Here is a 27,368-nt window from a genome sequence, read left to right as displayed (position 1 = left end):
TCAAAGCAACCATGTGGAGCAAACTAGGCATAGATTGCAGTGCAGGCTGCTGAGTGTCCATAAGGATGGCAGGGCAAAGGTAAGTAGAACTGGGGGTTCCACATAGACTAATTAATGCTTGCCACTTTATGAATAAGCAGGTCAGATGCAAGTTGTGTATGGGAAATGGAATCTCAGAGATGATTGAGAGGCCATGCAGGATAAACCGCACAAGGAAGGGGGACTAGGGAGCATACCTTTTTTGCAATGCCCAGCTTTTGCAATTATTTGGATGCCCTTCCCTCACATCCTCTAGGGTCTGCCAACATCCATAGTTTTATTGTAAAAGGAGAAGACTATTACCATCTCTGCCTTTATCAAGGAGGTGTTGCATCGCTGAAGCACTCATCGGACCGGACATCCACACAAAGCTAGGCACTAGTATTTTTCTTTCATTTAGAATTTGTATAGACATACATGCACTTGCAGGATTGAATCTCATATGCCATACAACCATCATATCATTCTCTCTCTCTCTCACATCAAACCATCAATTACATGGCTTCTCTCTCCCTCTCTCATCTGCATTTTGCTCTCTACAGCAGTTGTCTTCATTTCTGCTGTGCATTCTGACAAGAATAACCACACAAGTGGTCTATAATGCCAAGTGGGATCACCACCTCTATTGGTGAGAAAAGGGCCAGGCCGCCAGAGCCTTAAGAAAGCTTCCTGCTACTTCCGCATGCAGTCAAAGCCCCTGCAACTTCCTCCACTAACCGCAGAGGGTATAAATGATGTCGAGCCAAATCCTTCTCATGGACTCCACAGGCAGAGTGTGGGTACCCTCAATGGCTTCGCTGCATCTAGCTCGCCACATGAGCCAGGTCTCCAATGGTCAATAGATGGGGTTGTGACTGGTATTGTCGAAATGTGGAGGTGAGCAACCTAAAGGGGTAGCCCCCCACCATCCTCTTCATAAGCCCTAACCACCTTAGCCTCTATGGTTTAAGTGACTTGCCCCATGTAATGCTCCGAGTCGAGGCCCTGTCCATTGTGAAGACGGGGAGAATCTGCAGCCAAACCTACTGAGCCTTCAGGCGATCCCAAAGACAATGGCATTAAGACTCCCGAGGGTGGCTGCACCTTGGGCAAGTTGCTGTTCGACCTCCAACTGCCAACCATGTGACAACTGCCTATGTGCCATTAGCCAAAGAAAGAGGGTGATGTGTTTTGAGGCCGAAAACTGTCTGAGAGTCTCTTCCAAAAATTTGAGAGGAAACGTTGGGAGAGGCCCTGTGACTGCCAATGCACTACTGCTGCCCAGGTGCCATCAATCTCTGGCATGTGAATCCTGCGGCCTAGCCACAGTGTATGCAAAAATGGGGTATCCAGAGTCTCCTCCCGATCAGCAGGATCACGCCAAGTCCACTCTCCCGGGTCCCACTGAAGGCGAGTGAGAGGTCGGCTCTCCCATATCCATAGCCACCAAAATCTCTCCCTGGCCACCGGAGGGTCTATGTGCCACTCACGTGCCTGAAATCCAATCACCCTCACCCTCTGTAAGGTACAACCACTGAAATCCTCCAAGGGGGGCTCGTATCTCTCTAATCTGCCATGGGGACCAATAGAAAAAGTGAGCAAACCACAACCCTCATCCACTTCATGGACTACCAATACAATATCATGCCTAGTAAACACGCTTAGCCACAGTGGGGGGGGGGGGGGTCGGACCTGGTATAGAAGTCAGCCACTCCTGAGGAATAGTAGAGTCGATGTCAATGCTGAGCTTGTCTCTACCCCGGATCCCTGTCAAGCCTCTCTCCTAAACCTCCGGAGGTAACTGCCTTTGTGCGAACCAATTTCCAAGGGACTTGGGAGGTCCTCTACTCATCTTCTTCTTCTTCACTCAACACTCAACACACCATATACAAGATAAGAGTACACACAATATGAAAGGTACTCAACCAAATACATACAAGGGTTCGCTATAGTGTGAACCCAACTAAATGAGCTGGCGCTATAACTATGCCAGTCTCTAGAATGATTGTCACACAGCCTGTCATCCCACTGGCCGCATATCACCCAAGATCTCACCAACCATGCCAGTGGTGTAAGTGTGGGGCCTATCCCCCAGGCGGATCATCAGTGTCCACCACCTCACTAGACGAGCTCGATATCTCAACACTCCCCCTCGAGCTCAACTCCATCTCATGTACACCAAGTGAAGCTCTGAATCTGCGGAGCTTCTCTGTACCCAATGCTTTGGTGAAGATGTCAGCTACCTAATCCTGTGTGCTGACATAAACAAGGTCAAGGTCTCCTGCCAAGACCTTCTCTCTGACAAAATGGTAGTGGACCTCTATATGCTTCGTGCGAGCATGAAAAATTGGGTTCCTGGCCAACTGTATACTACTAATGTTGTCACAGAAAATGACAACTTGTCTATCCACTGATAGACCCAAAGCTGCAAGTAGCTTTCTCAACCAAGCTACCTCACATGCTGCCATAACAGCTCCTCTGTACTCGGCCTTTGTACTGGATAGCGCAACCGTAGGCTGCTTCTTGCTGCTCTAAGTCACAGCAGCACTCCCCAAAGAAAACATGAAGCCACTAGTAGATCTTATATCTGAGATACTACCAGCCCAATCAGCATCTGTGTACCCATGTACACATATCTCTGTCCCAGTCTCATAAAATAGTCCACAATGCAAAGTAGACCTCACATACCTATGATACATGAGGTCGGGCTCCCAACATATGGCCATTGGGTAAACGGATCACGGGGTTCCACACCAACATTGGAAACCACGAAAATGGAATGCACATTGCAACCAAATGTGCTCTGATGGTGACCACTCTTTCCAAGTGTGTATATGTGGACCCTCGAAGATGCTCCTCTAAGGCAAAGGAGCTATCTACCTAAGGGCTGGCTTGAGGTGATCGCAAGCTCGAAGTAAACTGGCTGTACAAAAGCTAGGCTAAATCCGCAAGCCTGCATCTCTGTGAAGATCCATATGGTACTCTGCGGCCAAGGGCCCCCTAGACTCGGGGTGCGGACTGAAATCCGGGCCAAGAGGAAATCCTTCCAAGGCTCTAAATAGCAGGGTCAATGATGCCTAGCCCCCTCTACATCGTGGCTAAATGATCACTCTCCATGCCACCTTGGCCCTAGCAGGCCTCCCGTCACTGCCGGCCCATAAGAAGTTCCGGATCAACTATTGTACCTGGTCAATACATGCTCGGGAGAAGGCCCAACAAGAAGTAATGTATAATGGCCCTCTTGGATGCTAGAGTTAGGGTATGGATAGCAATGAAGCACACACACTCACATGAAGCAACACGAGTGAGAGCAGGAGTTGGAGAAGTACTTGCACGTATATTAAGTGATGAGAAAATGAAGTACAAGTACACGATATAAAGTGTAGTGTCCTTTCACACTAGATGTCCAAGGGAAAAACCCAATAGGAAAAAGTGTCCCTGTGGTAAGCTTGTGTTTACACATAGCACTACTAATCTGTAAGATTTGTAAGACGCCTTCAAATCCCCCATGTAGTGATGTTGTGAACCTGTACAATGTTGCATATCTATTTACAAAGGCGTTGCCTCGAGAGAAGTTTGAAGCTTTTCGCAAAGCTTTAGGCTTACTCTTTTACGGGGGGGGGGGGGGGCTCTGATACCAAAAGTGCTCCTAGTAAGCCCATGTTCACACATAGCACTGCTAATCTGTAAGACGCCTTCAAATCCCCCTGTATTGATGTTGTGAATCTGTACAAGGTAGCAGATCACTCCTTGTAGACGTGTAAGCCTAAAGCTTTGCGGAAAGCTTCAAACTTCTCTCGAACACCTTGGTAAACAGATCTGCAACATTGTCCTATGTAGGGCAATAGGTCAAAGTGATCTCCCTTGCATGAAGCCTCTGCCTTACATAGTGATAATGTATCTCTATGTGCTTGGTACGAGCATGGAAAACTGGATTCAGCGCCATGGCCATAACACTTTGACTGTCAGTGAGTATGGTGGTGGATGTCTGCTAAGATCTACAAGTAACCTTCTTAGCCATACACAATCCATCGTAGTAGTGAAGGGTGCCATGTACTCAGCTTCACAGGTAGATGTGGCAACATTGGATTGCTTTTTACTTAACCATGATATGCATGAACTGCCCATAAAAATACAATTTCCACTGGTTTATTGCCGAGTGTCATAATCACCAGCCTAGTTTCAATCACTGCATGCATGAAGCTGCAAACTGCCCCACCTGGGATAGAACAATCCAAGATCCAGTGTATCCAAAAGATAGCGAAAAATGCGTTTCACAGCTTGCCAATGCTTTGTCCCTAGACAGTGCATGAATTTGCTTGACTTGGACGCACCAAACTAAATATTTGGACGTGTATTACACAAGTATATGAGGCAGTCCACTAATTTGGCTATACAGGCTCATGTCATAAGACTCTCCTATATCATACATGCTCAATTTGAGCCCAGGTTCTACAAGTGTAGAAATAGGCTTACAATCCTGGAAGCCAAACTTATGCAAGAGTGTCTGTATGTATTGGGATTAAAGCATAAAAATGCCTTCATCCATCTGCACAAATTGTATGCCCAAGTAATAGTGCAATAAACCCAAATGTTACATTTCAAATGAGGTCTTTAATGTAGCTTTGAAAGCTGAAATTGCATCCTCATTATTTCCAATCAAAAGCATGTCATCGACGTAGAGTATGAGCATAATCAAAATACCATGATCCTCTTTGACGTAGAGGGTGCTCTCAGTCGGACTATTATTGAATCCCAGGCTAGTCAAGTATGCATGAATTTTCTCATACCAAGCTCTTGGAGCTTGCTTGAGACCATAAAGTGCTTTGCGGAGCTTGCACACTTTGCCTTCTTGACCATGCATCACAAATCCAATAGGCTGACTTACATAAACTTCTTGTTGCAAGTCCCCATTAAGAAAAGCTATTTTTATATCCAATTGATGCACTTTCCATCCATGATGGGCAGCTAATGCAACAACACATCTAATAGCCGTAAGCCGAGAAGTAGGTGCAAAAGTCTCATCATAGTCCATGCCTTTTTGTTGGGCATAACCTTTGGCCGCAAGACGGGTCTTGTACCTGTCAATAGTACCATCAGATTTCCATTTGACTTTGTACACCCATTTTGTGCCAATGGGTTTCTAGCTTGGAGGCGAGTCAACCAAATCCCAAGTGTTGTTCTTATGGATAACATCCATCTCTGATTGCATGGCTTCCATCCAATGCTCATTTCTCTTGAGCCTCTTCAAATGAATATGGCTCATCTTCAACACAAACAGTACTCATGCATGATACATTTGCTTATTCTTGAGCACTTCTAGAGCCAGCCCGTGTCCTCCCTCGTTGAGGAGCTGAAATTTTGCTCTCTAGCAAATTACGAAGCAGCCAACGAGGCAGTGTTCTAGCTTCTTGCATGTCTGTCCGCTCTTCTTGAACAGCTTCCCGTACAACATGAGGGGTAATAGGCTGATTTGGGGGCAAGTTTTTAGTACACATAGGCTGTCCAATATGCATTTCTTGTGGTTAGTCTAATGTTCCATCTTTGCCCAATCGGATCAGCCCCTCAAACATATCCTTTGGACTATTTTCAAAGTGTTTGCTAAACTCTACAAGTGGCTGTGCTCAATTTTTAGCAAATACAACATCTCTACTTTCAAAGATCCTATGACTGCATGGATTGTAGAGACGGTATCCCTTGCTACCACTGTTGTAGCCCACAAATTTGCCTCTAAGCTGTGAAGGCACATGAGCATACGCAGGGCAAGTAAAAATTCTGAGATAGTCAACCGTAGGTTTCCTATCATACCAAGTCTCAAAAGGAGTGATGGTCTTCAAAGCCTTCATAGGGCACCTGTTCAAAACATGTGTAGCACACATAATTGCCTCCATCCACCATAAACAAAATAGAAACATCACTTTTTGTTATCTTTAAAATGATAATCTGAAGCTATACCTTGCTGAAAAGGCTTTCCGCCTCTCTCATTCTTAAATTCGACCCTTCTTTATCCTAGTTAAGTAATCTAATTGTTGGATTTAAACTTTTCATATTGTTTCTCTTTTAAAAGTGAAATTTGATTAGTTTAGAGTGCTTAAAACCAATTGGGGATAATTTTTAAGTAATTTTAAGTTAGGAAAATTAGAAAACCATTAAAAGAATAAAGAAAAAGTAAGATTTCTAACTTACATAAATTTCTGAGAGCTTTCCTTTGGCTTGATGGTTTGAGGATCTACTCTTGTTTGCAACAAGAGTGGCCACCAATTCTTTAGAAGAGGGAAAGGTCAAAAACTAATGAATTATTGAAGTAAACTGTGAGCCGGAATAGCCGGCCCTCCATAGGAACTTCTTTATTCAGATAGAAGATTTTTACAAGAAACAAAGGTGTGGGTGCAAAAAGCACCCGATTTCCAAAATTGGAGACCTAGAGCAATAGACAGACACTTCAAATACCGGACAGAGCTTTGAAAACACAGCGGAAGAAACATAAACAATATAAAAACACGCACCGAGCCGAAACAGTTGGGCCCACGTACGAAGAACTTTATTTAGATAGAAAGTTTTTAAAAGAAACCAGGGTGAGGGTGCGAAAAGCACCGGATTTTTCACCGAGCGTCAACAGAACTCTTGCCCAGGTACCTGTCCAAATATGAAGGCAAAACAGCTCTGAAAACTGTCCTCAAATCAGCCCAGAGACAATCCCAAAACTGTCTCAAAAACAACTTAGTAGGCGACCGGAAGTTAAGAGACACTGCACTATGTCGTTCGTCCAGCTTCTGCCACAACAAAGCGGCGGAGAGAGAGAGAGAGAGAGAGAGAGAGAGAGAGAGAGAGAGAGAACCCAACAGCTGTACGGCCAGATTACGGATAGAGAGTAAAACAGTTGTTCCTGTCACACGTGTGCTATCGTACAGCTATCTCTACAGAGAGCTGTACTGTACAGCCAGCATTGTACAACCAGGGCTGCCTGCTGTGAACAGTGCGGCCAGCGCAAGAGGGAGATAAGCAAACAGCTGTTGTCGCCTGTGTTTGGCCAGCGCATAGTAGACCACCAGAGGCGACTGCTGTACAGCCAGATAATCAGCTGTACGGTCAGCACTGAAAGAGAGAGGACGAGAGCTGCACTCAGCCAGCAGATGTATGCTACTTATCCAAAAGTGAAGCCCCTCCCTACTTTTAATAGAGTAGACCAACCCTATTTTTTGGGCTTGTGCTTTTCCTTTTTGCGAAAAGTAGCAAGGTTGGCCCAAAATATCAACTTTATGCTTTTCCCACGCGTGCAGCCCAAGTTTCATGTTGACGCCTCTTTCTGTTCACCTTTCCATGCCCCAAATCATAGTTGTTTCTCGTACCGGTACGAACCCATTCGGTTCGTACGGTATGATTTTTTATTCCCCCCCCCCCCCAATTTTTTTTTTTTTGGAAAAAAAAACTTCCAAATGCTTTAAAAAATAATAGAAACCCTGCTCAACGAAGATCCCAAATGCCCGCAATACTTCGCAACTTTCGTGTCCACTCACTATTCCATATGGGGTTGTTGAGAGACCTAAAAAATCTAGCAAGGTAGACTGGTAGTGTACACTTGATTGGTATGATAAATTTTGCTACATCACTTGGAGATCCCTGGTATAGGTAGGCTACTAGTAAGTTAGATTCTGAAGTTATGTACGAGGGAGAAGATTTGGACATGGCCATTTTGATCTAGAGAGGAGTTCCTAAACCTATCACCCTAGATGCACTGCTCGTATTTGTGCAAGGACGGTCCCTTAGTCATAAACGCTACACTGGGAGACCTTTGGTATTGCATTACCCATCCAGGTTCTTTTTTGGAGACAATCGGGAGATCCAACTGGGAGAGACACATAGTTCTGGTTCCTCAAGCACTGTAGACTCCTCCCCTCCCAACCTTCCCTCACATTCAAGCTTGAAGCTCCATAGGTTGTAAGTGTTAAAAAAAAACCGTATTTTATCGTGCGGTATCCGAAAATTTCATATCGTAGCAAAAATTCCCGTACGGTATAGTATCGTATTGTACGGTATCGTATTCTCATACCGTGACAACTATGCCAATCTCATGTTACTCATGCTCTATAGCCATCTATCACGCCAAACTTTGCCAATAAATGCTTTGGCGTTCTTCTATGGAAAATCCTCATTCTCACCTTGGTTTGCCCCAAAACACTGATCAAGACTGGCGAAGGTACCAAATGGTGACACGGCCAATGCTTGATAAGTGAGTATCATTCAGGATTGCCGGCCAATGTTTGATAATGAGTATCATTCAGGATTGCCTGAACCAATGGAAGGTATTGTTCCCATTTCGACTGCTAGTCATGGCAGTATGATTTGAGAATGTCGAAAAGCCAATTGATCATATATTCCTATTTGGCCATCTGTTTGTGGATGGAATGCATTGGACAGCTGCAACTTAGTCCCAAAATTGTCAAACAATGCTCTCCAAAAATGGGACGTGAACTTGGGATCTCTATCTAATGTGATTGTCCTTTGCTATGGCAGTCTACTTGCATGGAATGAGCTTGCAAAAATTACTAAATCTGTTCACAATTGTCATACACTGTGTTTCTAGATCTAGCGGAAGCGAGAAGAGGGCCTACGAAGTCCATACTAATGTCGTGAAAAGGTCCCTCTGGAATAGGCAAAGGCTGAAGTAACCCTACCTATTTCATATGAGAAACTTTCACCTTTTGATATATCTGACATGATTGGACGTGTTGGTAGACATCCCGTCGCATTTTAGGCCAAACGCATTTCAAGAACTATGATTGGTTGTTTTTCAAGAACTACAGTATACAAAATAGACATCTCCAGGGTTTTGTTGATACCCCTATGACCTCCAACAAGAGAGTCATGGGCATCATGGAGAAGGACTTGGTGCTTTTCATTTAGTACATAGAGACAGTTCTTGAAAAACAACCAATCATTCTGTATACTGTAGTGGCTTGGTTCTGAACTGAGAGCTAAACCGATACTGAGTCCCAAACTCTTCCGAATCCATATATTGTGCCTTCATGCTCTCCAAGTCTTTGCCTTGAATTTCCAGCAGCATAGTAGACTCCTACAATGTTTGGATAGTGCCTTTTCGACTAAGAGCATCAGCAATGGTTTTGTTCTTACCAGGGACATACTCAATCATTCCCCCAAATTGTTGGAACAATCGACTCCATCTGGACTACCTGTCACTCCATTGGGCACTAGGCATGGTCTGCAACCATTTTAGAGCCTAGTGATTTGTCTTAAATGTGAAGTCCCTCCCGTAAAGAAAGTGCTTCCAATGTTTAAGCACAACCATCGCCCCCAAAAGCTCCTTGTCATACACCAAATAAATCTTTTCGGCGTTATTCAACTTACGGCTGTAATAAGCCACTAGCCTACCATCTTGCTTCATAAAACAGCTCCAATGGCTAGGTTACTAGCATCAATAATCACCTCGAAAGGATCATCCCATGATGCCAACTTCAAAACTGGTGACTCAAAGGCAACTTTCTTCACTGCCTGGAATGCCTCTAAAGCCTTGCCCATGATGGACACTTTCTCACGACGAATCTTCACACCCTTGAGCAAGTTGATGAGAGATGCTGCAAGGTCAAAAAACTTGTTGTGTGATGTAGGCCTGACAAAGACCCACAAATAAGCGGATTTCCTAGGTTGTAGTGAGAACATCCCAACTGAGAATGGCATGTACCTTTACAGGATTGAGGCTAACACCTGATAAGCTGATGATGTATCTTAGGTAATGGATTTTCAATACTCCAAACTCACTCTTCTTGGCATTAATACACAACTCATTGTCCTGCAAGAGTTGTAAAACTTGTGCCACATCTCACTCATGCTACTCTACAGTCCTTGAGAAGATAAGGATGTCATCTAGGAAGATGAAGACGCATTTGCCAATGAGATCCCAAAAAACCCGAGATATCATCTTGTTGAACGTCACTAATGCATTGATGAGTCCAAAGAGCATCACCACAAATTCATCATAGCCACGCTCGGTCTTGAAGACGGTCTTTGGAATATCGGCCTCAAAGATTCGAACCTGATGGTAGCCACTCTTAATGTAGCATGCGTTGCGGAAGCGTGTTCATGATTAACGCTAAGCAAAGAAGATTAACGCTAATCCTATGTTTAGCAAAGACGCAGACGAGAAGGATAGATAGACCTAATCTACTGTATATTGCCAAAACATGCTATATATATAATGATCTTGCTATTCACAGCTTCATGATACATACCAAAGATCCTTGCAGCCCTCTACTTGCAATCGGACAAGAGGTGCTCCTACTGATCCACCATTGTGTCCTTGCTGCCTTGCAGACTCTGATGAATGGATCCTCTTGATCTTTGAATGATAATCCTAATGAATATCTAATGATCCTATTTATAGGGAAAAGGTATGAATTCATAAGCAAGTCGGTTTTGCCTATTTTTCCCACAAAATATTGTCCCAAAAGTCATATTTTGGGTCCAAACCATGCCCAAAAGGTGTCCCAACCATTGGGCTATGTCTTGGGCACTTCTGGGAGCCTGTAGTAGATTCTACAATGTCTTGCAGTGATGTGTACGAGTGCAGGTTCTTGAAGGCATGCTCTATTTTGTACATGGTTCTAGATCTGGTTCGGGTTCTGGCTCTAGCGTTGGCTCTGGTTCTAGTCCCGGCTCTGCCACGTGCATCTTGGGTAATGGCACCTCCTCGGAAACACCTGTTTTTGTTATCACGTCTCCCGAGAACTCTTGTCTTAGAAGCTCTCTTTTCATTGGGTCGACGCTCTCAGTCATGGACTGTTTCACAACCCTAGGTGATTCCTCCTTGGCCTTTGTTGATGCTACCATGAACTGTGCCCATGTTTCCTTGAGCTATGCCCATCTTTGCTTGTACAACAGCTGGCCTTGACACGCCTCTTCCTAAAGCTTTACTTGATGTGCTTCTTTCTCCCGTAGCTGATAGCATAGTGACAGGGGGACGGCGGGACGGCCACGTGGGACGTGGGAACGCCGTCCCGATTAACTGCAGGCGCGGGACGGAGGCGGGACGGCGCAGGGGACGGGACGGAGGGGACGTGGCAAGGGGACGGCCGTCCCCGTCGGAGGGGACGGCGGGACGTTGTCAGCCGGGGACGGGGGACGCCTGCAACGGCGCAACGGCTACAGAAAAGTAGCCGTTTTTTTTTTCGGGCAACGGCTACTAGCCGTTGGCGCCGGCTGGCCGTTTGAGGCTGGCCGTTTGAGAGAGAGAGAGAGAGAGAGAGAGAGAGAGAGCTGCCATATGCTATATAATGGGCTTATGCTACTCCTCTTCTACTCATTGCTCAAGCCTTCCATGAATGATGATGTACCTCTAGGCTCTCCACCATCTCCCTCTCCTACTCAAGCTTTCCTCTCCACTATCTCCCTCTCCTACTCCACCACCTTCCTCTCCACCCTCTCCTACTCCACCACCTTCCTCTCCACCCTCTCCTACTAGACTACTTCAATCTTCCCTCTACCTCTTCTCCTACTCTACCTTCTAAGCTCTCTCCACCCTCTTCTACTAGACTACTTCAATCTTCCCTCTACCTCTTCTCCTACTCTACCCTCTAAGCTCTCTCCACCCTCTTCTACTAGACTACTACTAAGTTACTAACTATTCATGGCATCCTCTTCTCGTGCGGGCGGTAGGAGTAGAACGGATGGGTGGTCATGGTGGGATGAGGTCAACTTCGAGCCTCCTACTCATGCGGGGGGTGCACGTCCATGGACATGCAAGCTTTGCCCATATAAGCGTGTGGGTGGGGCCAATAGGGTGAGGGCCCATTTGTTGCATGAGCCCGGTCATGAGGTGAAATTTTGTGAGCGGGTCACACCGGAGATAAGAAAGGAGCTTCTTGCAAAGCTTGCCGCCCATCAAGCTTTGAATGCAAGCCAAAGGGTGCGTGGAGTGGATCCCAACACTTATGTCACTCCAACCCAAACATCAGGTTCTACATCGGGTGGTGGTGCATCTTCATCTACCCCTCTACCACGTCCTCCTCGTGGCACTACTCGTGGCTTCACACAAGCCGCCTTCTCAATGCCGCAACCTAGTCCACCCTCTCTCTCTCGTCGGCAAAGTACTCTTGAGGGGAGTTGGGATCCCAAAAAGAAGGAGGAGGTTGATGCCGCGGTGGCCCGCTTCTTTTTTCATGACCACATTGCTTTTCGTGTGGCACGGTACGTATTTCACTCACATGATTTCATCATCATGTCTCACGAGTCTTGATTCACGGATCACCATTTTGCCATTCTAATTACTTGCCCTCTTTTTTTTTGAAATGATAAATAGGTCCGACTACTTCAAAACGATGGTGAAGAAGATTGGCGAGTACGGTCCTCACTACACACCTCCATCCTCCGAAACCTTGCGGACCACTATGCTTGACAAGGAGAAACGCCTTGTTGAGCAAGCGGCGGCAAACACAAAGAGACAATGGGCTCGCAATGGAGTCTCTTTGATTGCAGACGGATGGAATGACACACGGAAAAGGTCTATCCATGGCCTTGTGGCATACTCACGGGGGGAGATGTACTTTGTCTCCTCACATGATGCTTCAGGGACGGGAAAGAGTGCGGATGTACTTGCTGCTGAGTGGAGTAGTGCTGTCGAGATTATCGGCCCCGAATGTGTGATCGGTTTCGTCACGGATGGTGAGGCGACAAATAGGGCAGCGGGAGCTATTCTTGAGAGTATGTATCCTCAAATCACCGTCTCTTTTTGCATGGCACATTGTCTCAATAATCTTTTGAAAGATATTGGGAAATTGTCATGGATTGAATCGGTGATTGATGATGCATGTGCAATTGTGACCTTCATCAACAATCACACATACCTTCGATCCGAGTTTGGGAAGAGGTCCACAAAGGTCCTTCTCAAGTACTCGAACACTCGCTTTGCATACAACTTTCTTATGTTGCATCGCTTGAAGGATTGTCAGGGTGCCGTGCGGCAACTATTCATCAGTGATGAGTTTTGCTCCTCATCTTTTGCACGTACACAGGTAGGGATTTCATGCAAGAAAAAGGTCGACGATGCTGATTTTTGGGAGGACCTCAAGCGCACTGACGCCATGGTGCATCCCATTGTCCACTTGCTCAGGATTGTTGATGCTATGCAGCCATGCATCGGCAAAGTATATGAAGCCATGGACCAGATGATAGAGAGTCTTGAGAAGCTTGAGCCAGACGTAGATAGATATGAGGAGATCCACTCGCTTTGTGTGGCGAGATGGAGCTCATATTCCTCACCTTTACATGCAGCTGCTTTTATGGTGGACCCAGAATTTCAGGGAAAAGGGCAGGAGGGTGATAAAGAGGTGAGCAACGGTTGGAGACTCATCTTGGATCGCCTCACGCCGGATGCAGAAATCAGGCGCAAAATTAGAGACCAGCTCTCTAATTACAGGGCATTTCAAGGCTCATATGGATGTGCAGATGCGCAGCAGGACAGATTCAAGGTTGGTGCAGCATTATGGTGGGAGGACTTCGGATCAGATGGACCAGAGCTACAACAGTTGGCGATCCGGATCTTGAGCCAGTCCGTTAGCTCTTCTTGCCTAGAGCAATTATGGTCCTCCTACAGCCACATTTCATCAAAGAAAAGAAATCGGCTTGGGGTGGAAAGAGCTAATGATCTTGTCTTCATTAGCGCAAACTTGCGCATGCTTGGCAAGAGTGCAAGATGCAATGCCGATACTTTTACACAGTGGGAGATGGAACAGGAGGAGGCAGCTACAACTATTGCACAGGAGGGTGGGACAGATGGTTCTCATCATGAGCCTTCATCGGATGACACAAACCCCATCCACACTTCACGCACTCATGATCATGAGGCTAGCACCTCTCTTATTGGGAGCGCAGAGTATGAGAGCGAGTGACTTATATTTTGTATCGCCTAGGCCCGCGAGTGACTTATATTTTGTATCGCCTAGGCCCCAACATCTTTTGAGTATATCTATTTAATGTTATCAACTTTAAAGTCTTTCTTTTCCGACTTTGCAAGTCTTGACTCTTGACTCTTGCACCTCGTAGCGTAATTTAATTTTAAATGTAATGTGTATCATGATTCATAACTTTTGGAGTTAGAAAGCTTGTTGTTATTGATTGATTAATCTTGATTCTTTACTCCTCTAAAATTAACAATTTTGAGTGCCGTCCCCACCCCCCGTCCCCGTTCCCTACCTTTAGCCGTCCCCGTCCCCGTCCCCGTCCCCGTCCCCTGGTAACTATGGCTGATAGTCCTCTTCTATGAGTTGTTGCCTAAACTCAGCGATGATTTGTTCATACTGGGCTTGGCGTTCTTGTTCCCTTTTCTATCGTTCTTCATCTTCCCGCCTCCGACAACTTTACATAGTCTCATACTCATGCCGTAGCTCTTTGTTGGATAAAGTCTTGAGAAAGTCGTCGTCCATTGCCTCTAAACTCGTGAGTGTATGATGGTTGTTCACACAGAGCCCAAAACCCTAATTTTGCTTGTAAACCCTAAAACGCAAACCCTAATTCATCATGCACAAAACATAAGCTAAGGGCTGTCCTAAGATGACCTCAGCTCTGATACCAATGTAACATGCGTTGCAGAAGTGTGTTCATGATTAACACTAAACAAAGAAGATTAACCCTAATCCTATGTTTAGCAAAGACACAGAAGAGAAGGAGAGATAGACCTAATCTACCGTACATTGCCAAAACATGCTATATATTCAATGATCTTGCTGATTCACAGCTTCATGATACATACCAAAGATCCTTGCAGCCCTCTACTTGCAATCGGACAAGAGGTGCTCCTACTGATCCACCATTGTGTCCTTGCTGCCTTGTAGACTCTGACGAATGATCCTCTTGATCTTTGAATGATAATCCTAATGAATGCCTACTAATCTTATTTATAGGAAAAAGGTATGAATTCGTAATCACGTCGGTTTTGCCTATTTTTCCCACAAAATATTGTCCAAAAAGTCATATTTTGTCCAAACTACGCCCAAAAGGTGTCCCAACCATTGGGCTATGTCTTGGGCACCTCCAGGAGCCTATAGGACTGCGAAATCCGCTCTAAATCTACCCATATATTTGCTAATGAGAATATACATGTCTGAGCATCGGGAATAATGGATGCACATGACACTTAAGATCTATCTTAGAGACAATTTTTGCACCATTGAGTCGTTCTAGGATGTACTCTATTCTGGGCATGGGGAATCTATTCTTAACTGTTAGCTTTTTGAGCACCCGGTAATCCACACATAAGCGTGGGTCTTATCCTTCTTTTGGACAATCAAAATGGGAGCTGCAAAGGAAGGTAGGATAAATCCGGACCAGAGTAGTTGGCCAGCTCGCTCTCCAATGCCTTAGACAGGGGAACTTGCTGGGAGGCTCTGAACCACGAGCCAACTCTATGCGACGGTCCTCAGGTCTACTGGGTGGTGTTAGACATCATCATCCCCTTGCTGCTGGCTCCTCTTTGGTGTCCTATTTGAGCGCCTAGGGCTGACCATGTTAGCTTGAGGGGCTGGTCACCCCTCACACCTTTTCACACACCTTTTTCCCCATTTTATGGAGTCGTGGGCCTTTATGCCCAGTCTTGTGGTGCTGGTCGGCTGCCCCTTTTTGGGCATATATATAGCCGGGCCTTCCCGCACTTGTTTTATCTCCCTATTCAAGAACTTCAATATAAACATGGAACTTTTGTAACACGTTTTGGTCTCATAGACCCATTGGGTCTTAAGTAAACGATAATAAAATCTTTTTTCCTTTCTTTCTTTCTCTCTCAACTTTTTGGAATCAAAGCTAGAGACACCATTTTTTACATCCAAATCTTGACTTCACTATTATTATCACCATATAAACAAAGAAAGGGAACCTACCCACTGGTGAAAAAGAAGGGCAAAAATCTGAGAGGCAAATGACTGGCTCCATAGTTGTACAAATAGTGGTAAAACAGCTTTACCATCATCAGGCACCTGCACGTATCGTTCTGCAACTACTTCGTAAAAGCATACTGATGGTCTGCTTCCATGAACATTTGCAACGGTCTCCGAGCCGTAAAGAAGTTCTGTTTGATTTCAAATAGATGCAACTGTCAAGCGATGCCCACTTTGTCAATGCTGAGAACATGACACGAAGCAAGAAAACATCATTTGATACCTTTAGCACGGGCATCAACCTCCAAAGCTACATCTGTAAAAAGCTGGAGCAGAAGGTCGGCTCTTTGTGGTGGATTATCAACTGCCTGCAAACCAGCAAAATAAACATCTATAAATTATCATGCAGGGAATAACCTTCAAGAAAAATAGAAATGAATAGAACTTTTATAACTAAATAAACCACATCCATAAACTTGAAAACTTTAAGAGCAAAACTGAAAAGAAACCGAAAGAATCGCAGCCCAAGACTTCGGCTGGGTTCAAAAAGGGGCAGACTGCATGTGAACCTGCTGACCTAGCAAAAAACAAGTGGCAAGCAAGGCATCCAGAGCTTCCAAACAGTTGAAATAGTTCACAAGGGACACAGTGTCACATGCACCCATGCACTGAGGTGCTATGTGACACACGGGCTCATCATCAATGCTGCATTTGTACATCAGTGGGACCTTTTTAGGTATTTATTTGTCGTATGCCATGACCCCATTGTGAGCCCTAGTCCAGAGAGACATGTCAAGCACGAGCTACATAGGTCACATCCAAAGCCTTAGGTATGTGTTATTTAACCCACTTGTAGAAATGTGCATATAAATCACCTTAGAGTGGGGCCTAGAAGCATAAGGCTTAGGCTAGCCTTTGAGCCAGCCTTAGAAGGCCTTGCATATGGGCTAACCAAGGGCCAAACCATGGGCATCAAACCCTAGGCGGCCAAATATGGGCATAAACCCCAGTCGGCCAGTAGCAGAACAGCCCACACAGCCACACATGTGAAGCGCCTGCATAAACATCATGATCAGCTTGTCCTGGGAATTTTGCAACAGGCGGACATGCATAAGAGAGGCCAATCAACATATATTCTGTCCAAATGAACAGGCTGACAGCATATGTAGGAACTATATGGACCTACATAAGCAGCCCTTCAGCCCATCCATAAGTCATCTCATTCTCTTACATATTCAGCAGGCATCCAAGGTAGAAACATGTGTGCTTGAGTCCCAGGACTTGTGAATACATCTGTTTGAGCATTTCATTGTGCTACAATCCAAGGCAGCAGAACAAGTCATCTTCAGCATTCAGCCATCTGTTGGGTGTGCATATTGGCTCCCGAAGTGGCTTCTAAGTTTCTTCAGCCGATGTTTGGTCTACCTCGTCCTTGAGTTTGGCATTCCACAATCAACCAGAGCCGGTTAAGTTCTTGGTAAAGTCTGCATTGTAAAGAAGTTCTTGTAAAATCAACTGAGGTCGCGAAAAACCACCCAGCCGTCCACCATATCAAAAGAAGAAGAAGAAAGCTTCAAAGAAGACCACACCGAAGAACAAGAAGACACCACCAAAGTGTCACAAACGGGCACCTGTATACGGAACCAATTCACTACCAAAACAGCATACATACATCAACCCTTCCTGGCATATACATGATTACCATCATTGTGAAACATTACATGAGCATATACATCCTGCAAACATAAACCAACTTGCACATGACACAGCACTAGGGGCTGAAGTTGGGCCAACCCCCCCTGAGGTATCTTTATTACCAACAGAAGTATTTATATGTACAAGATGCGGGTGCCCGGAGAGTACACACTCATCCAACCGACACCAGATTTATCCAACTGTGAAAACATAGGTAAACACATTACCTGCAACTCCTCGGTCACCAACCAAGGTTGAATGGTCACCAACCACTCCTATTGCAAAGGGCTTAACCAAGGGCACTTTTTCCCATGTGGTTTTTCCCCTTGGATATCAAGTGTGAAAGGACACTACCTATAATATTTTGTACTTCTATATTATATGGATGTGGCACACATGCAACAGTTGACTTGCATTTTGTGGATACCACACTTTTGGCTCTCTCTCTCTCTCTCTCTTTTCTGTGTGTGAGCTTCTCTATCCTGCACCTAACCCTAATGTGCAGGTTTGTGTGAGTGTGTGAGTCCAACATAAACAATTGGTATCAAAGCCTCAGTCCAGAGCCTGCAACTGACTGTGGAATTCTGTCACCGAATTTTCGTCGAAAACCGAGATTCCGTCCGTCTCATGGTTTTCGCCGCCCAGCGCCGCCGCCGCCCTTACTCGCCAGCTCTCCACCGCCGCCGGCTCCGCCCAGCTCCATTGGCGACGCGAGTGCACAGGCAGCCACCACCGCCCAGCTCCTCCGGCGGCGCGACTGCACAGACAGCCGCGGCCGCCCACTACCGTCGCTTCCGCCTGCCCGTCCGCCGGCTCTGTCCACCGCCGCTTGCTTGCGCCGTCTCCGCCGCCCGTCGACTCTGGCAATGCACGTCGACCTGTACGCCTACGCCACTCTTCATCACTACTGTGTGCTCCCCGACTGACACCTGCTTTACACGTTTGTACCATCCGTGTTGTCCTTGCCTACAGGTATTCTTTGTGCAGATTTTTATTCACATGCAAATACAAATTTTGCAGCCATTTCAGGGTTGGTCAGATACAAACAAAATTCTAGGGATTTGCCAGAAGTTTCCCTTTGCAAGAAAAATTGCAGGTGGTGCCATTCATATTGTTTGGTTTGGAGTTTGGGGGTTTTCAAAATTGAGGTCAAAATCAGCAAATTGAGCCTCTTTTAGTTGCAAAAATTTGGGGCTTTTGTGAAAATTGGCCAATTAAATGCACATTGAAGCAATTGGAGTGCATAAAAATTGAGGCTTTTCAGATTGGAGCATGTAATTGGGCATTACAGCTGTGATTTGTCGCGTATGTATACACATTGTGTATAATTGGACAATTTGGTGCAGGTTTACACTTCCTTCGGTCTGCAGGCATACATTTGCAGTGTGCACAGGACATTTGGTTGCCTTGCAGTGCACATTGGTGTTTGGTTTGCTTGCAAGTATATTTTGTTGACATTGCACAAAATGCAGCCACATCACTTCATGCAAAGATGTATTTCAGCACTTGGTTTATGCTTCAAATGGCCGCACTATATCATGTGCAGATCATACCACATATCCAGTAAAGGGAATTGGCAATGTCATACTTATTGTAGCCAATGGTGCCAATATTTGTATGAAAAATGTATTGTATGTTCCAGGGATAAAGAAAAATCTGCTCTCCGTCTCAGCCATAAACGACCAAGGTTTAAAGGTTGAATTTGAAGATGGGAAGTGTTTGGTAAAAGACCCATCAAAGAATTATGAAATAGTCACTTCTGGAACACGATACAAAGGCTTGTATAAGCTAGACAGCTATGACAAGCGTCCTTATGATGCAAATACAGTGGCTGCCCACACTCTTGCTATGAATGATGCAGAGCTATGGCATAATCGTTTTGGGCATGTAAATTTTCGGAGTTTGATGCTTATGCAGAAGCATCCTATGGTTGATAATATGCCGTCTCTTGAGTCTCCAACAAGACATGTATGTGAGGGGTGTATTTTAGGAAAGATGCAACGAAAACCATTCCCCAAAGATGGAGCTGTTAGAGCTGAAAGTAAATTACAGCTCATACATAGTGATGTATGTGGTCCAATGCGGACACCATCCATAGGGGGACATCTTTACTTCGTCACATTCATTGATGACTACTCCAGGTTTGCTTGGTCTTACCCCTTGAAAGCGAAAGCAGATGTGTTTACATGCTTTCGACACTTTGTAGCAATGGCTGAAAATATGTGTGGATGTAAAGTCCAAACACTCCGCTCAGATAGAGGTGGAGAATACATGTCAAATGCATTCAAGGATTATATGCTTCAAAAGGGCATCAAACACCAGTGTACTGTGCCTTATACACCGCAGCAAAATGGTGTAGCTGAAAGGAAAAATAGATCTCTCATGGAGATGGCAAGATACATGGTGAAAGCACAAAAGTTGCCTCACAAATTTTGGATGGAAGCTATAATGTGTGCAGCTCATGTGTTGAACAGGTGTCCACCAACAAAAGCTTTGAAAACCATAACACCATTTGAGGCTTGGTATAGCCGAAAGCCAACAGTGGATTATATGCGTACATTTGGGTGTTTGGCATATGCACATGTGCCAGAACAACTCCGAACAAAGCTAGATGACAAAGCAATAAAATGCATTTTTGTGGGCTACAGCAATGAGAGCAAAGGATACCGTCTTTATAATCCAACTACACGAAGGATTTTTGTCAGTAAAGATGTGATATTTGCTGAAAATTCAGAACAGCCCATGTACAGCTTGTATAAAAGTAATGATACAGGCATACAGGACATGTTTGATGGACTTTTACCCATTGCAATTAGGGGGGATTCAGATCAGCCAGCCCCTACACAAGAAAATCCTCATGTAGAACATGTGGAACAGCCAGCCATTCAGCCCCCTTCTATGGAAGAAGTGGAAGATCTTGTCAGGGAAGAGCAAACAGCCATAGACACAGCCAAGCAAGTCAGTGCCAAGATGGTTGCTGAAAACTTTGCAGGAAAGAAAACTTGCAGCTCCACTCACAAGTAGAACAAGGGCTAGTTCTAGCCATGCTTTGAATATACATCGTGGGGAGTCTGCATTAGCAATGGGTGGTCTCTTTGATTCAGAAAAGCCTTCTTCTTATGAAGAAGCACATGAGAATGAGCATTGGGTGCAAGCTATGCAAGCTGAAATCTCTTCTATCATGAAGAACAATACTTGGGATCTTGTGGAATTGCCTAAAGGCAAGCATGTCATTGGAACAAAGTGGGTGTACAAAGTCAAAAGAAAGTCTGATGGTACTATTGACAGGTACAAAGCAAGACTTGTGGCTAAAGGCTACTCCCAGAAAAAGGGAATAGATTATGAAGAGACTTTTGTTCCTACTTCGAGAATGACCACAATAAGATCAATGATTGCATTGGCTACACATAAAGGATGGAAAGTGCATCAATTGGACATCAAAACTGCATTCTTAAATGGGAATATACAAGAGGAAGTATATGTAAATATGGTTTTGTAGTTCCTCGTGAGAAACATAAAGTATGCAGGTTACACAAAGCATTGTATGGATTAAAGCAAGCTCCAAGAGCTTGGTATGATAGGATACATGCTCATCTAACCAGCCAAGGTTATGTGAATAGTCCAGCTGAAAGCACATTGTATGTGAAGAAAACCAATGCCGATATTCTCATAGTCATCTTGTATGTAGATGGCATGCTCATTACAGGTACTAGCAAAGCACAAATTTCAGATTTCAAAGCTGAATTTGATATGTCAGATTTGGGACCTTTACACTACTATCTCAGCATACAGTTTATGCATAGAGATGATGGCATTGTTATGCAGCAAACTAAGTACATAAAAAGTTTGCTAAAAAGGTTTCAAATGGATGAATGTAAGCCCATTTCTACTCCCGTAGAACCAGGTGTACGGCTTACTATGGAGAGCGTTTTGAGGCCGGCATTTACAGCCAAGCAGTGGGATGTCTCATTTACTTGCGTAACACGAGGCCAGACATATCTTTTGGGGTGTCTTTGTTGAGCAAATTCATGCACAGCCCAGGCACAAAGCATTGGCAAGCAATCAAACGCATTTTTCGTTATCTTAAGGGTACCCTGGATCTTGGTTTGTTCTTTCCTAGGGGTAGCTTTATGCATACAGTGATTCAGATTGGGCTAGTGATTATGATACCAGGCAATCCACCAATGGGAATTGTTTTTTTCTTGGCAGTTCATGCATATCTTGGTTGAGTAAAAAGCAACCCACTGTTGCCACATCTACTTGTGAGGCTGAGTACAGGGCAGTCTTCACAGCTACAGTAGATTGTGTATGGTTGAGGAGACTATTGGCTGATCTTCGTGAGTGTCAACAAACACCCACCACCATTCTCACTAATAGCCAGAGTGCTATGGCCATGGCATGAAATCCAGTATTTCATGCACGTACCAAGCACATTGAGATTCATTTTCACTATGTCAGAGAGAGGCTACATGCAGGGGAGATCAGTTTATCTTACTGCCCTACACAGGATAATGTTGCAGATCTATTCACAAAGATTTTACCTCGAGAAAAGTTTGAAGCTTTCCGCAAAGCTTTGGGCTTACTCTCATACAGAGAGTGATCTGCTACCTTGTACAGGTTCACAGTTCCACTACAGGGGGGATTTGTAGGCATATGCTCACTTATGGTAGTGCTATGTGTGAACAGGGCTTAACCAAGGGCACTTTTTCCCATGTGGTTTTTCCCCTTGGATATCAAGTGTGAAAGGACACTCTACTTATAATATTTTGTACTTCTATATTATATGGATGTGGCACACATGCAAGAGTTGACTTGCATTTTGTGGATACCACACTTTTGGCTCTCTCTCTCTCTCTCTCTCATTTCTGTGTGTGAGCTTCTCTATCCTGCACCTAACCCTAATGTGCAGGTTTGTGTGTGTGAGTGTGTGAGTCCAACACCAACAAACCGCTCCTGTAGAAAAACCCTCGGTCACCAACCAGGGCAGAGTGATCACCAACCACTCCTATACTTTGATAGAGCGGTCACCAAACAAAGTGCTGTCCCAAACCTGCAAAACAGTAACCAGCCATGGTTTTGGCTCACTGGCCACCCACAGGTTCCACTAGATCACATCCCCAGGCCGGATACTTGTCTAGGGACATGTTTGCTCAAGTTTCGTCGCAAGAAAACTCCCGCAAACCTGTAAAAACAGAAAATAATGATCCTAACAACAGTCGGCCAGCTCCTGTTGAGGCTCTGTTCACTCTGTCCAAGCCCTGTTCTCAGCAGAGGAGCACAAAAACAGTTCCAACAGCCATGCGCCAACTTCTGGAAACAAATCTAACAGCCTGCAACCCTGTAGATGCAGTCGGCCAGCCCTATAGAGAGAGAAAGAGAGAGAAATAGCAGCCAGCCAACCTTGGACTCTTGCTCTTGGCCTATACTCCACCTGTAGCTCATGCAAAATGAGTAAACTTGTTGTTTTTCCTGTCCAAATAGCTCCTAACAGCCCACGTTGTTCAGATGAGTGCTCTACAAGTCAGGGCTTGCCCACTTTGGCCCTCCCACACCCAGAATAGCAACTCGTGGAGCTATTTGGGATGCCCCGGTGCTCATCTCTCATAATTGGCCTTGGTTCATTAAAAATAGTCCAGCCTAATGTGAACTCACTTATAAAATTATAAGTGTGTCCGCCCACACTTTAAGTGAATGTGAACCCTACACCCAATAAACCTTAGTAACATGAAATAATGAATAAAATGGGTTAAGTGTGCACACTTACCACCTGCAAAACACATAAGGAAACCATATGAGTCCCAAACACGTGTGCACACGCGTATCCACGGGTTGTCCAGGCGTCCCCGGTGCCCGTGGACATTCACAGGCAATGTCCAGGCATCAAAAACAAGTCATCCATGCATGTGCAACTCACACGCATATGCTGGTGCACAAACATTGTGGATGAAATCTCCCAACTTACATCTTGTACATCCAACTAGCCCGTTCACAGGTGTTGTCCACACAGGACCAAAAAGTACTCACCAGGGTAACCACCCTTCCATGAGTCCAGAGTCACTCACCAGGGTTACCACCCTTCCATGAGTTCATAAATCATGCCAGGAACTCACACTAGGATACCAATCCTTCCATGGAGCCCTTCCACATGTATTCAATCATGATATCATTCCAGACGTATGCCAAAGAAGTGGTGACATTCCCCCCGGCTTCTAATCAGTTGACGGCAGCTGATAAGCTTCCAAGTAGGGCGCAAGAAGATCTAGATAATCTTTAAAATATGCCTCGTCCATCCACTTTGCGTCAAGTGTTGGATAGTTCCTGAACTTCACAATGTACTTACGGACAAGCCTACCTCTAGCAGCTTACCGTGCGTTGTGAAAAACAATCTGCTCAAGCTGCAATACCTCTTCCAACTCATCAACCACGGGTTGATCTTCCATAACCGGCTCCACCGGCTCAGGACCAATATATCTCTTCAAGAGACTGACATGGAAAGCATTATGAATCCGCCAATGATCTAGCAACACCAGCCTGTAAGCTACGTCATTGATCTTTTCCAAGATCTGAAATGGTCCATAATACCTGCAAGATAGCTTCGGATAGTTACCATCTTTCCCAGTCTGCTTGCGAAGGCGAGCCTTTGGAATTTTAATAAAACCCAATCTCCATCCTTCAAATCCAATTGCTTTCTATGCTTATCTGCAGCTTTCTTATGCTTATCCTGGGCTCAGCTACAACCCGAGGAAGTAAAATTAGACTCGCTCATCACTTTGAGGATCTATACTTTCCTGATCCAGTAGAGCGACGTCAACATATGTGGTTCTCTGGAGGGCAAAGTATTCGTGTCAATACCAATCAACGACAGAGACTCACACAGAATATCTCGCTAGCCATGATCTTGATAAGGCTAGGAGTTGTTTATTATGTACAACTCTATTACTCACCCCGAAATTTTAGAATTTCTTGCCGTATTTTTAGACTTCTTATCCGCTTTATTCCTAGGAGAAGAATTACAACACCATTATCAATAGGTGGCAAAATAATCTTGCCATAAACAATCTCAAAGGGCGCCTTGCCCGTAGAAGTATGCACTGTATTATTGTAAGCAAACTCTGCCAGTGACAAATACTTCTCCCAATCTGATTTGCGATCAGCCACATAGCATTTCAAAAGATCAAGCACTGCTGAATTTGCAATCTCACTTTGCCCATCTGTCTCTGGATGATATGCAGAAGAGAAATTCAGCTTCGTTCCCATGTTATCAAACAATACTCGCCAAAACAGACTTGTGGTGCGAGGATCACGATTCCCCCCAATCGTTTTTGGCATACCATGATGCTTGAAAACCTGTGCCATAAGTATCTTTGCCATATGCTCTGGCTATATGGTCTTCCGTACCGGGTTAAAATGTGCCTCTTTACTGAACCTATCCACAATAGTCCAGATGGCATCATTCCGTTGCTGCAACTTAGGAGGACCTGTGATAAAATCCATGGCAATACTCTCCCAAGGCTGATTCGGAATCGGCAACGGTTGAAGCAACCCCGGAGTCTTATGCCTGTCGAACTTAACTTTCTGGCAAACCATGCATTGGCGCACATAGTCATCTATGTCTTTATTCATTCCAGGCCAGAAGAAGTCTCTCTCCAAAGCCTGTGTAGTGACAAGGATTCCTCTATGCCCTGCATAAGGCGGTGCATGGCATTCATCCATTACTTTCTCCCTCAAATCCTTATGTACACATAGGCGATTATGAAACATCAAATACCCATCACGTATGGAGTAATTCGGGGCTGTTATACCCTGCTGAAAACCAGCCCATATATGCTGAAAATCATCATCTGTATGATAAGAATTTCGCATATTTGATAAGTCCTGATGATAGGCTCCTGTAATAGCACTTACTTGAGGCCTTCAGGATAGTGCATCGGCCACTACATTCGTCTTACCAGGAGTATATAAAATCTGAAAATGAAACATACATAGGAAGTTTTCCCATCTCATATGTTTCTCAGATAGCTTAAGTCTGTGTAAGAAAATACCGTAGACTCTAATGATCAGTCTTAACGGTAAATTCAGCTCCCAAAAGATAATGCTTCCACATCGTGAGAGCATGTATCACTGCCAATAACTCTTTCTCGTAAACCTGCAAGTGGATTTCGGCATGTGGCAACCGACGGCTCTCATATGCCACTGCATGGCCTTCTTGGTTCAACACTGCACCAATACAACTCCCACATGCATCACATTCCACTAAGAAAGGTTTATGCAAATCTGGAATGATCAACACCGGTCCAGTCATGATTGCTTCCTTTAACTTAAGAAAAGCATTTCTTTGCTTGTCACCCCGGTGAAAAGTAGCTTTCTTCTTTGTTAAATCATGCAAAGGTGAAGCAATCTCGGCAAAGAGCTTAATAAACCGGCAATAATATGAGCATAATCCCAAAAAACTCCTAATCTCATGTACATTCTTCAATTTGGGCCAATCTTTCATAGCCTGCAACTTGGCGGGATCCATACGTACTCCATCCTTGGATACAATATGACCAAGGTAGTGAGCCAAGAAAAATTCACTCTTCTTGCCATTAATGTAGAGCTTATGGCGACGAAGCTCTTCAAACACTATGGCCAAATGCTCCTTATGCTGCTCTTCATCTTTAGAGAACACAATGATGTCATCAAAGAAAGTACCTGTGAACTTTCTGTGTGCTCTGAAGATACGATCCATCATACGATTAAAGGTGGCAAGAGCATTGGTAAGTCCAAACGGGACCACCAAGAACTCATAAAGCCCAAAACTGCGTACGAAAAGCACTTTTATGAATATCCAAAAGAGCCAACCGTATCTGATGATATCCACTCTTAAAATCGATGCGGCTAAAACATGCTGCACCCTCCAACCTATCCAAAATATCATCGATATGTGGTATCGGAAACCTGTTCTTTATCGTCACTTTGTTAAAGGCACGATAATCCACACACATCCTGTACGTCCCGTCTTTCTTTTGCACCAACAACGCATGTGAGCAATAAGGAGATGAACTAGGGCGTATCAACCCTTTCTCAAGCAAGTCATTAACCTGCACCATAATCTCTTCTTGTTGACTTGCACTTACCCTGTAAGGAGGTCTATTCGGGGGCATACTCCCAGGTATCACATCAATATGATGATACTCGGGACGCTCAGGTGGCAACTCTCCTGGTAATGCATCCCTGAAACACTCACCATAACCACGCAAAAAGTCTATGCGCTCTCGGGTTAGATGATCTACATTTACATTCTCATCTTCAAATTGTTCTCGTACAAAAACCAAGTAAGAACATGCTGACTTCTTCATTATTTTGGAAACCTGAACATGACTTACAATAGGTATGGTACTACCTAGAGTACCAGCTTCTATAAGAAGCTCTCTATCTCTATGAACAAAGCTGATTTTCTTGGACTTATAGTCCTTCTTGGGCTCCATATACGAGCATGCCAAGGCATCCCTAACAAAACATCACATCCTGTGAGAGGAGCAACTAAGAAACTCTCATGATCAAGATATCTGAATTCAGAGTTTGCCAACGATCGGCGTTACATCAACTCCTTTACCCTCAAAAGCGGCATCTGCATTCATTTGAGTCCCAAAATCTGATACATCCAAACCTATGGCAGCAGCCATCTTTACCGAAATGAAATTATCTGTGGATGCATCATCAAACAAAAAGAGTGCGGGCTGATCCCTCAACTGTCACCATGGTTTACATATTGTTCTATGATCTGGGGGTTGC

General features: G+C 44.7%; 2 protein-coding genes across 2 annotated transcripts in view; one reads left to right on the top strand and one right to left on the bottom strand.

Moving 5' to 3' along the window:
• LOC147605246 (K-stimulated pyrophosphate-energized sodium pump protein) overlaps positions 1 to 27,368 on the bottom strand; it is a 191,581-nt gene that overhangs the window by 117,652 nt on the left and 46,561 nt on the right. Inside the window, exons 2-3 of the mRNA XM_086793782.1 lie at positions 16,183 to 16,267; positions 15,903 to 16,090 (exon numbers count right to left, since the gene is read on the bottom strand). Of these exons, the coding sequence (XP_086649908.1) occupies positions 15,903 to 16,090; positions 16,183 to 16,267 (273 nt within the window). The remainder of the gene's footprint in view (positions 1 to 15,902; positions 16,091 to 16,182; positions 16,268 to 27,368) is intronic.
• Positions 11,542 to 14,255, top strand: LOC147605248 (uncharacterized). Its single transcript, XM_086794238.1, has one exon. The coding sequence runs from the start codon at positions 12,321 to 12,323 to the stop codon at positions 13,917 to 13,919; it is 1,599 nt and encodes a 532-aa protein (XP_086650364.1). The 5' UTR covers positions 11,542 to 12,320; the 3' UTR covers positions 13,920 to 14,255.

Source organism: Cibotium barometz, chromosome 60, assembly GCF_041138505.1.
Source record: "Cibotium barometz isolate CiBa-2024 chromosome 60, ASM4113850v1, whole genome shotgun sequence".
NCBI classification, from domain to species: Eukaryota; Viridiplantae; Streptophyta; class Polypodiopsida; order Cyatheales; family Cibotiaceae; genus Cibotium; species Cibotium barometz.
The sequence above is the reverse complement of the archived record's forward strand: the minus strand, read 5'-3'. Positions and strand labels throughout refer to the sequence as shown.

Bases quoted from the DNA above. Each gene is read 5' to 3' on its own strand.
- LOC147605248 (XM_086794238.1), top strand. From the start codon at position 12,321: ATGATAAATAGGTCCGACTACTTCAAAACGATGGTGAAGAAGATTGGC.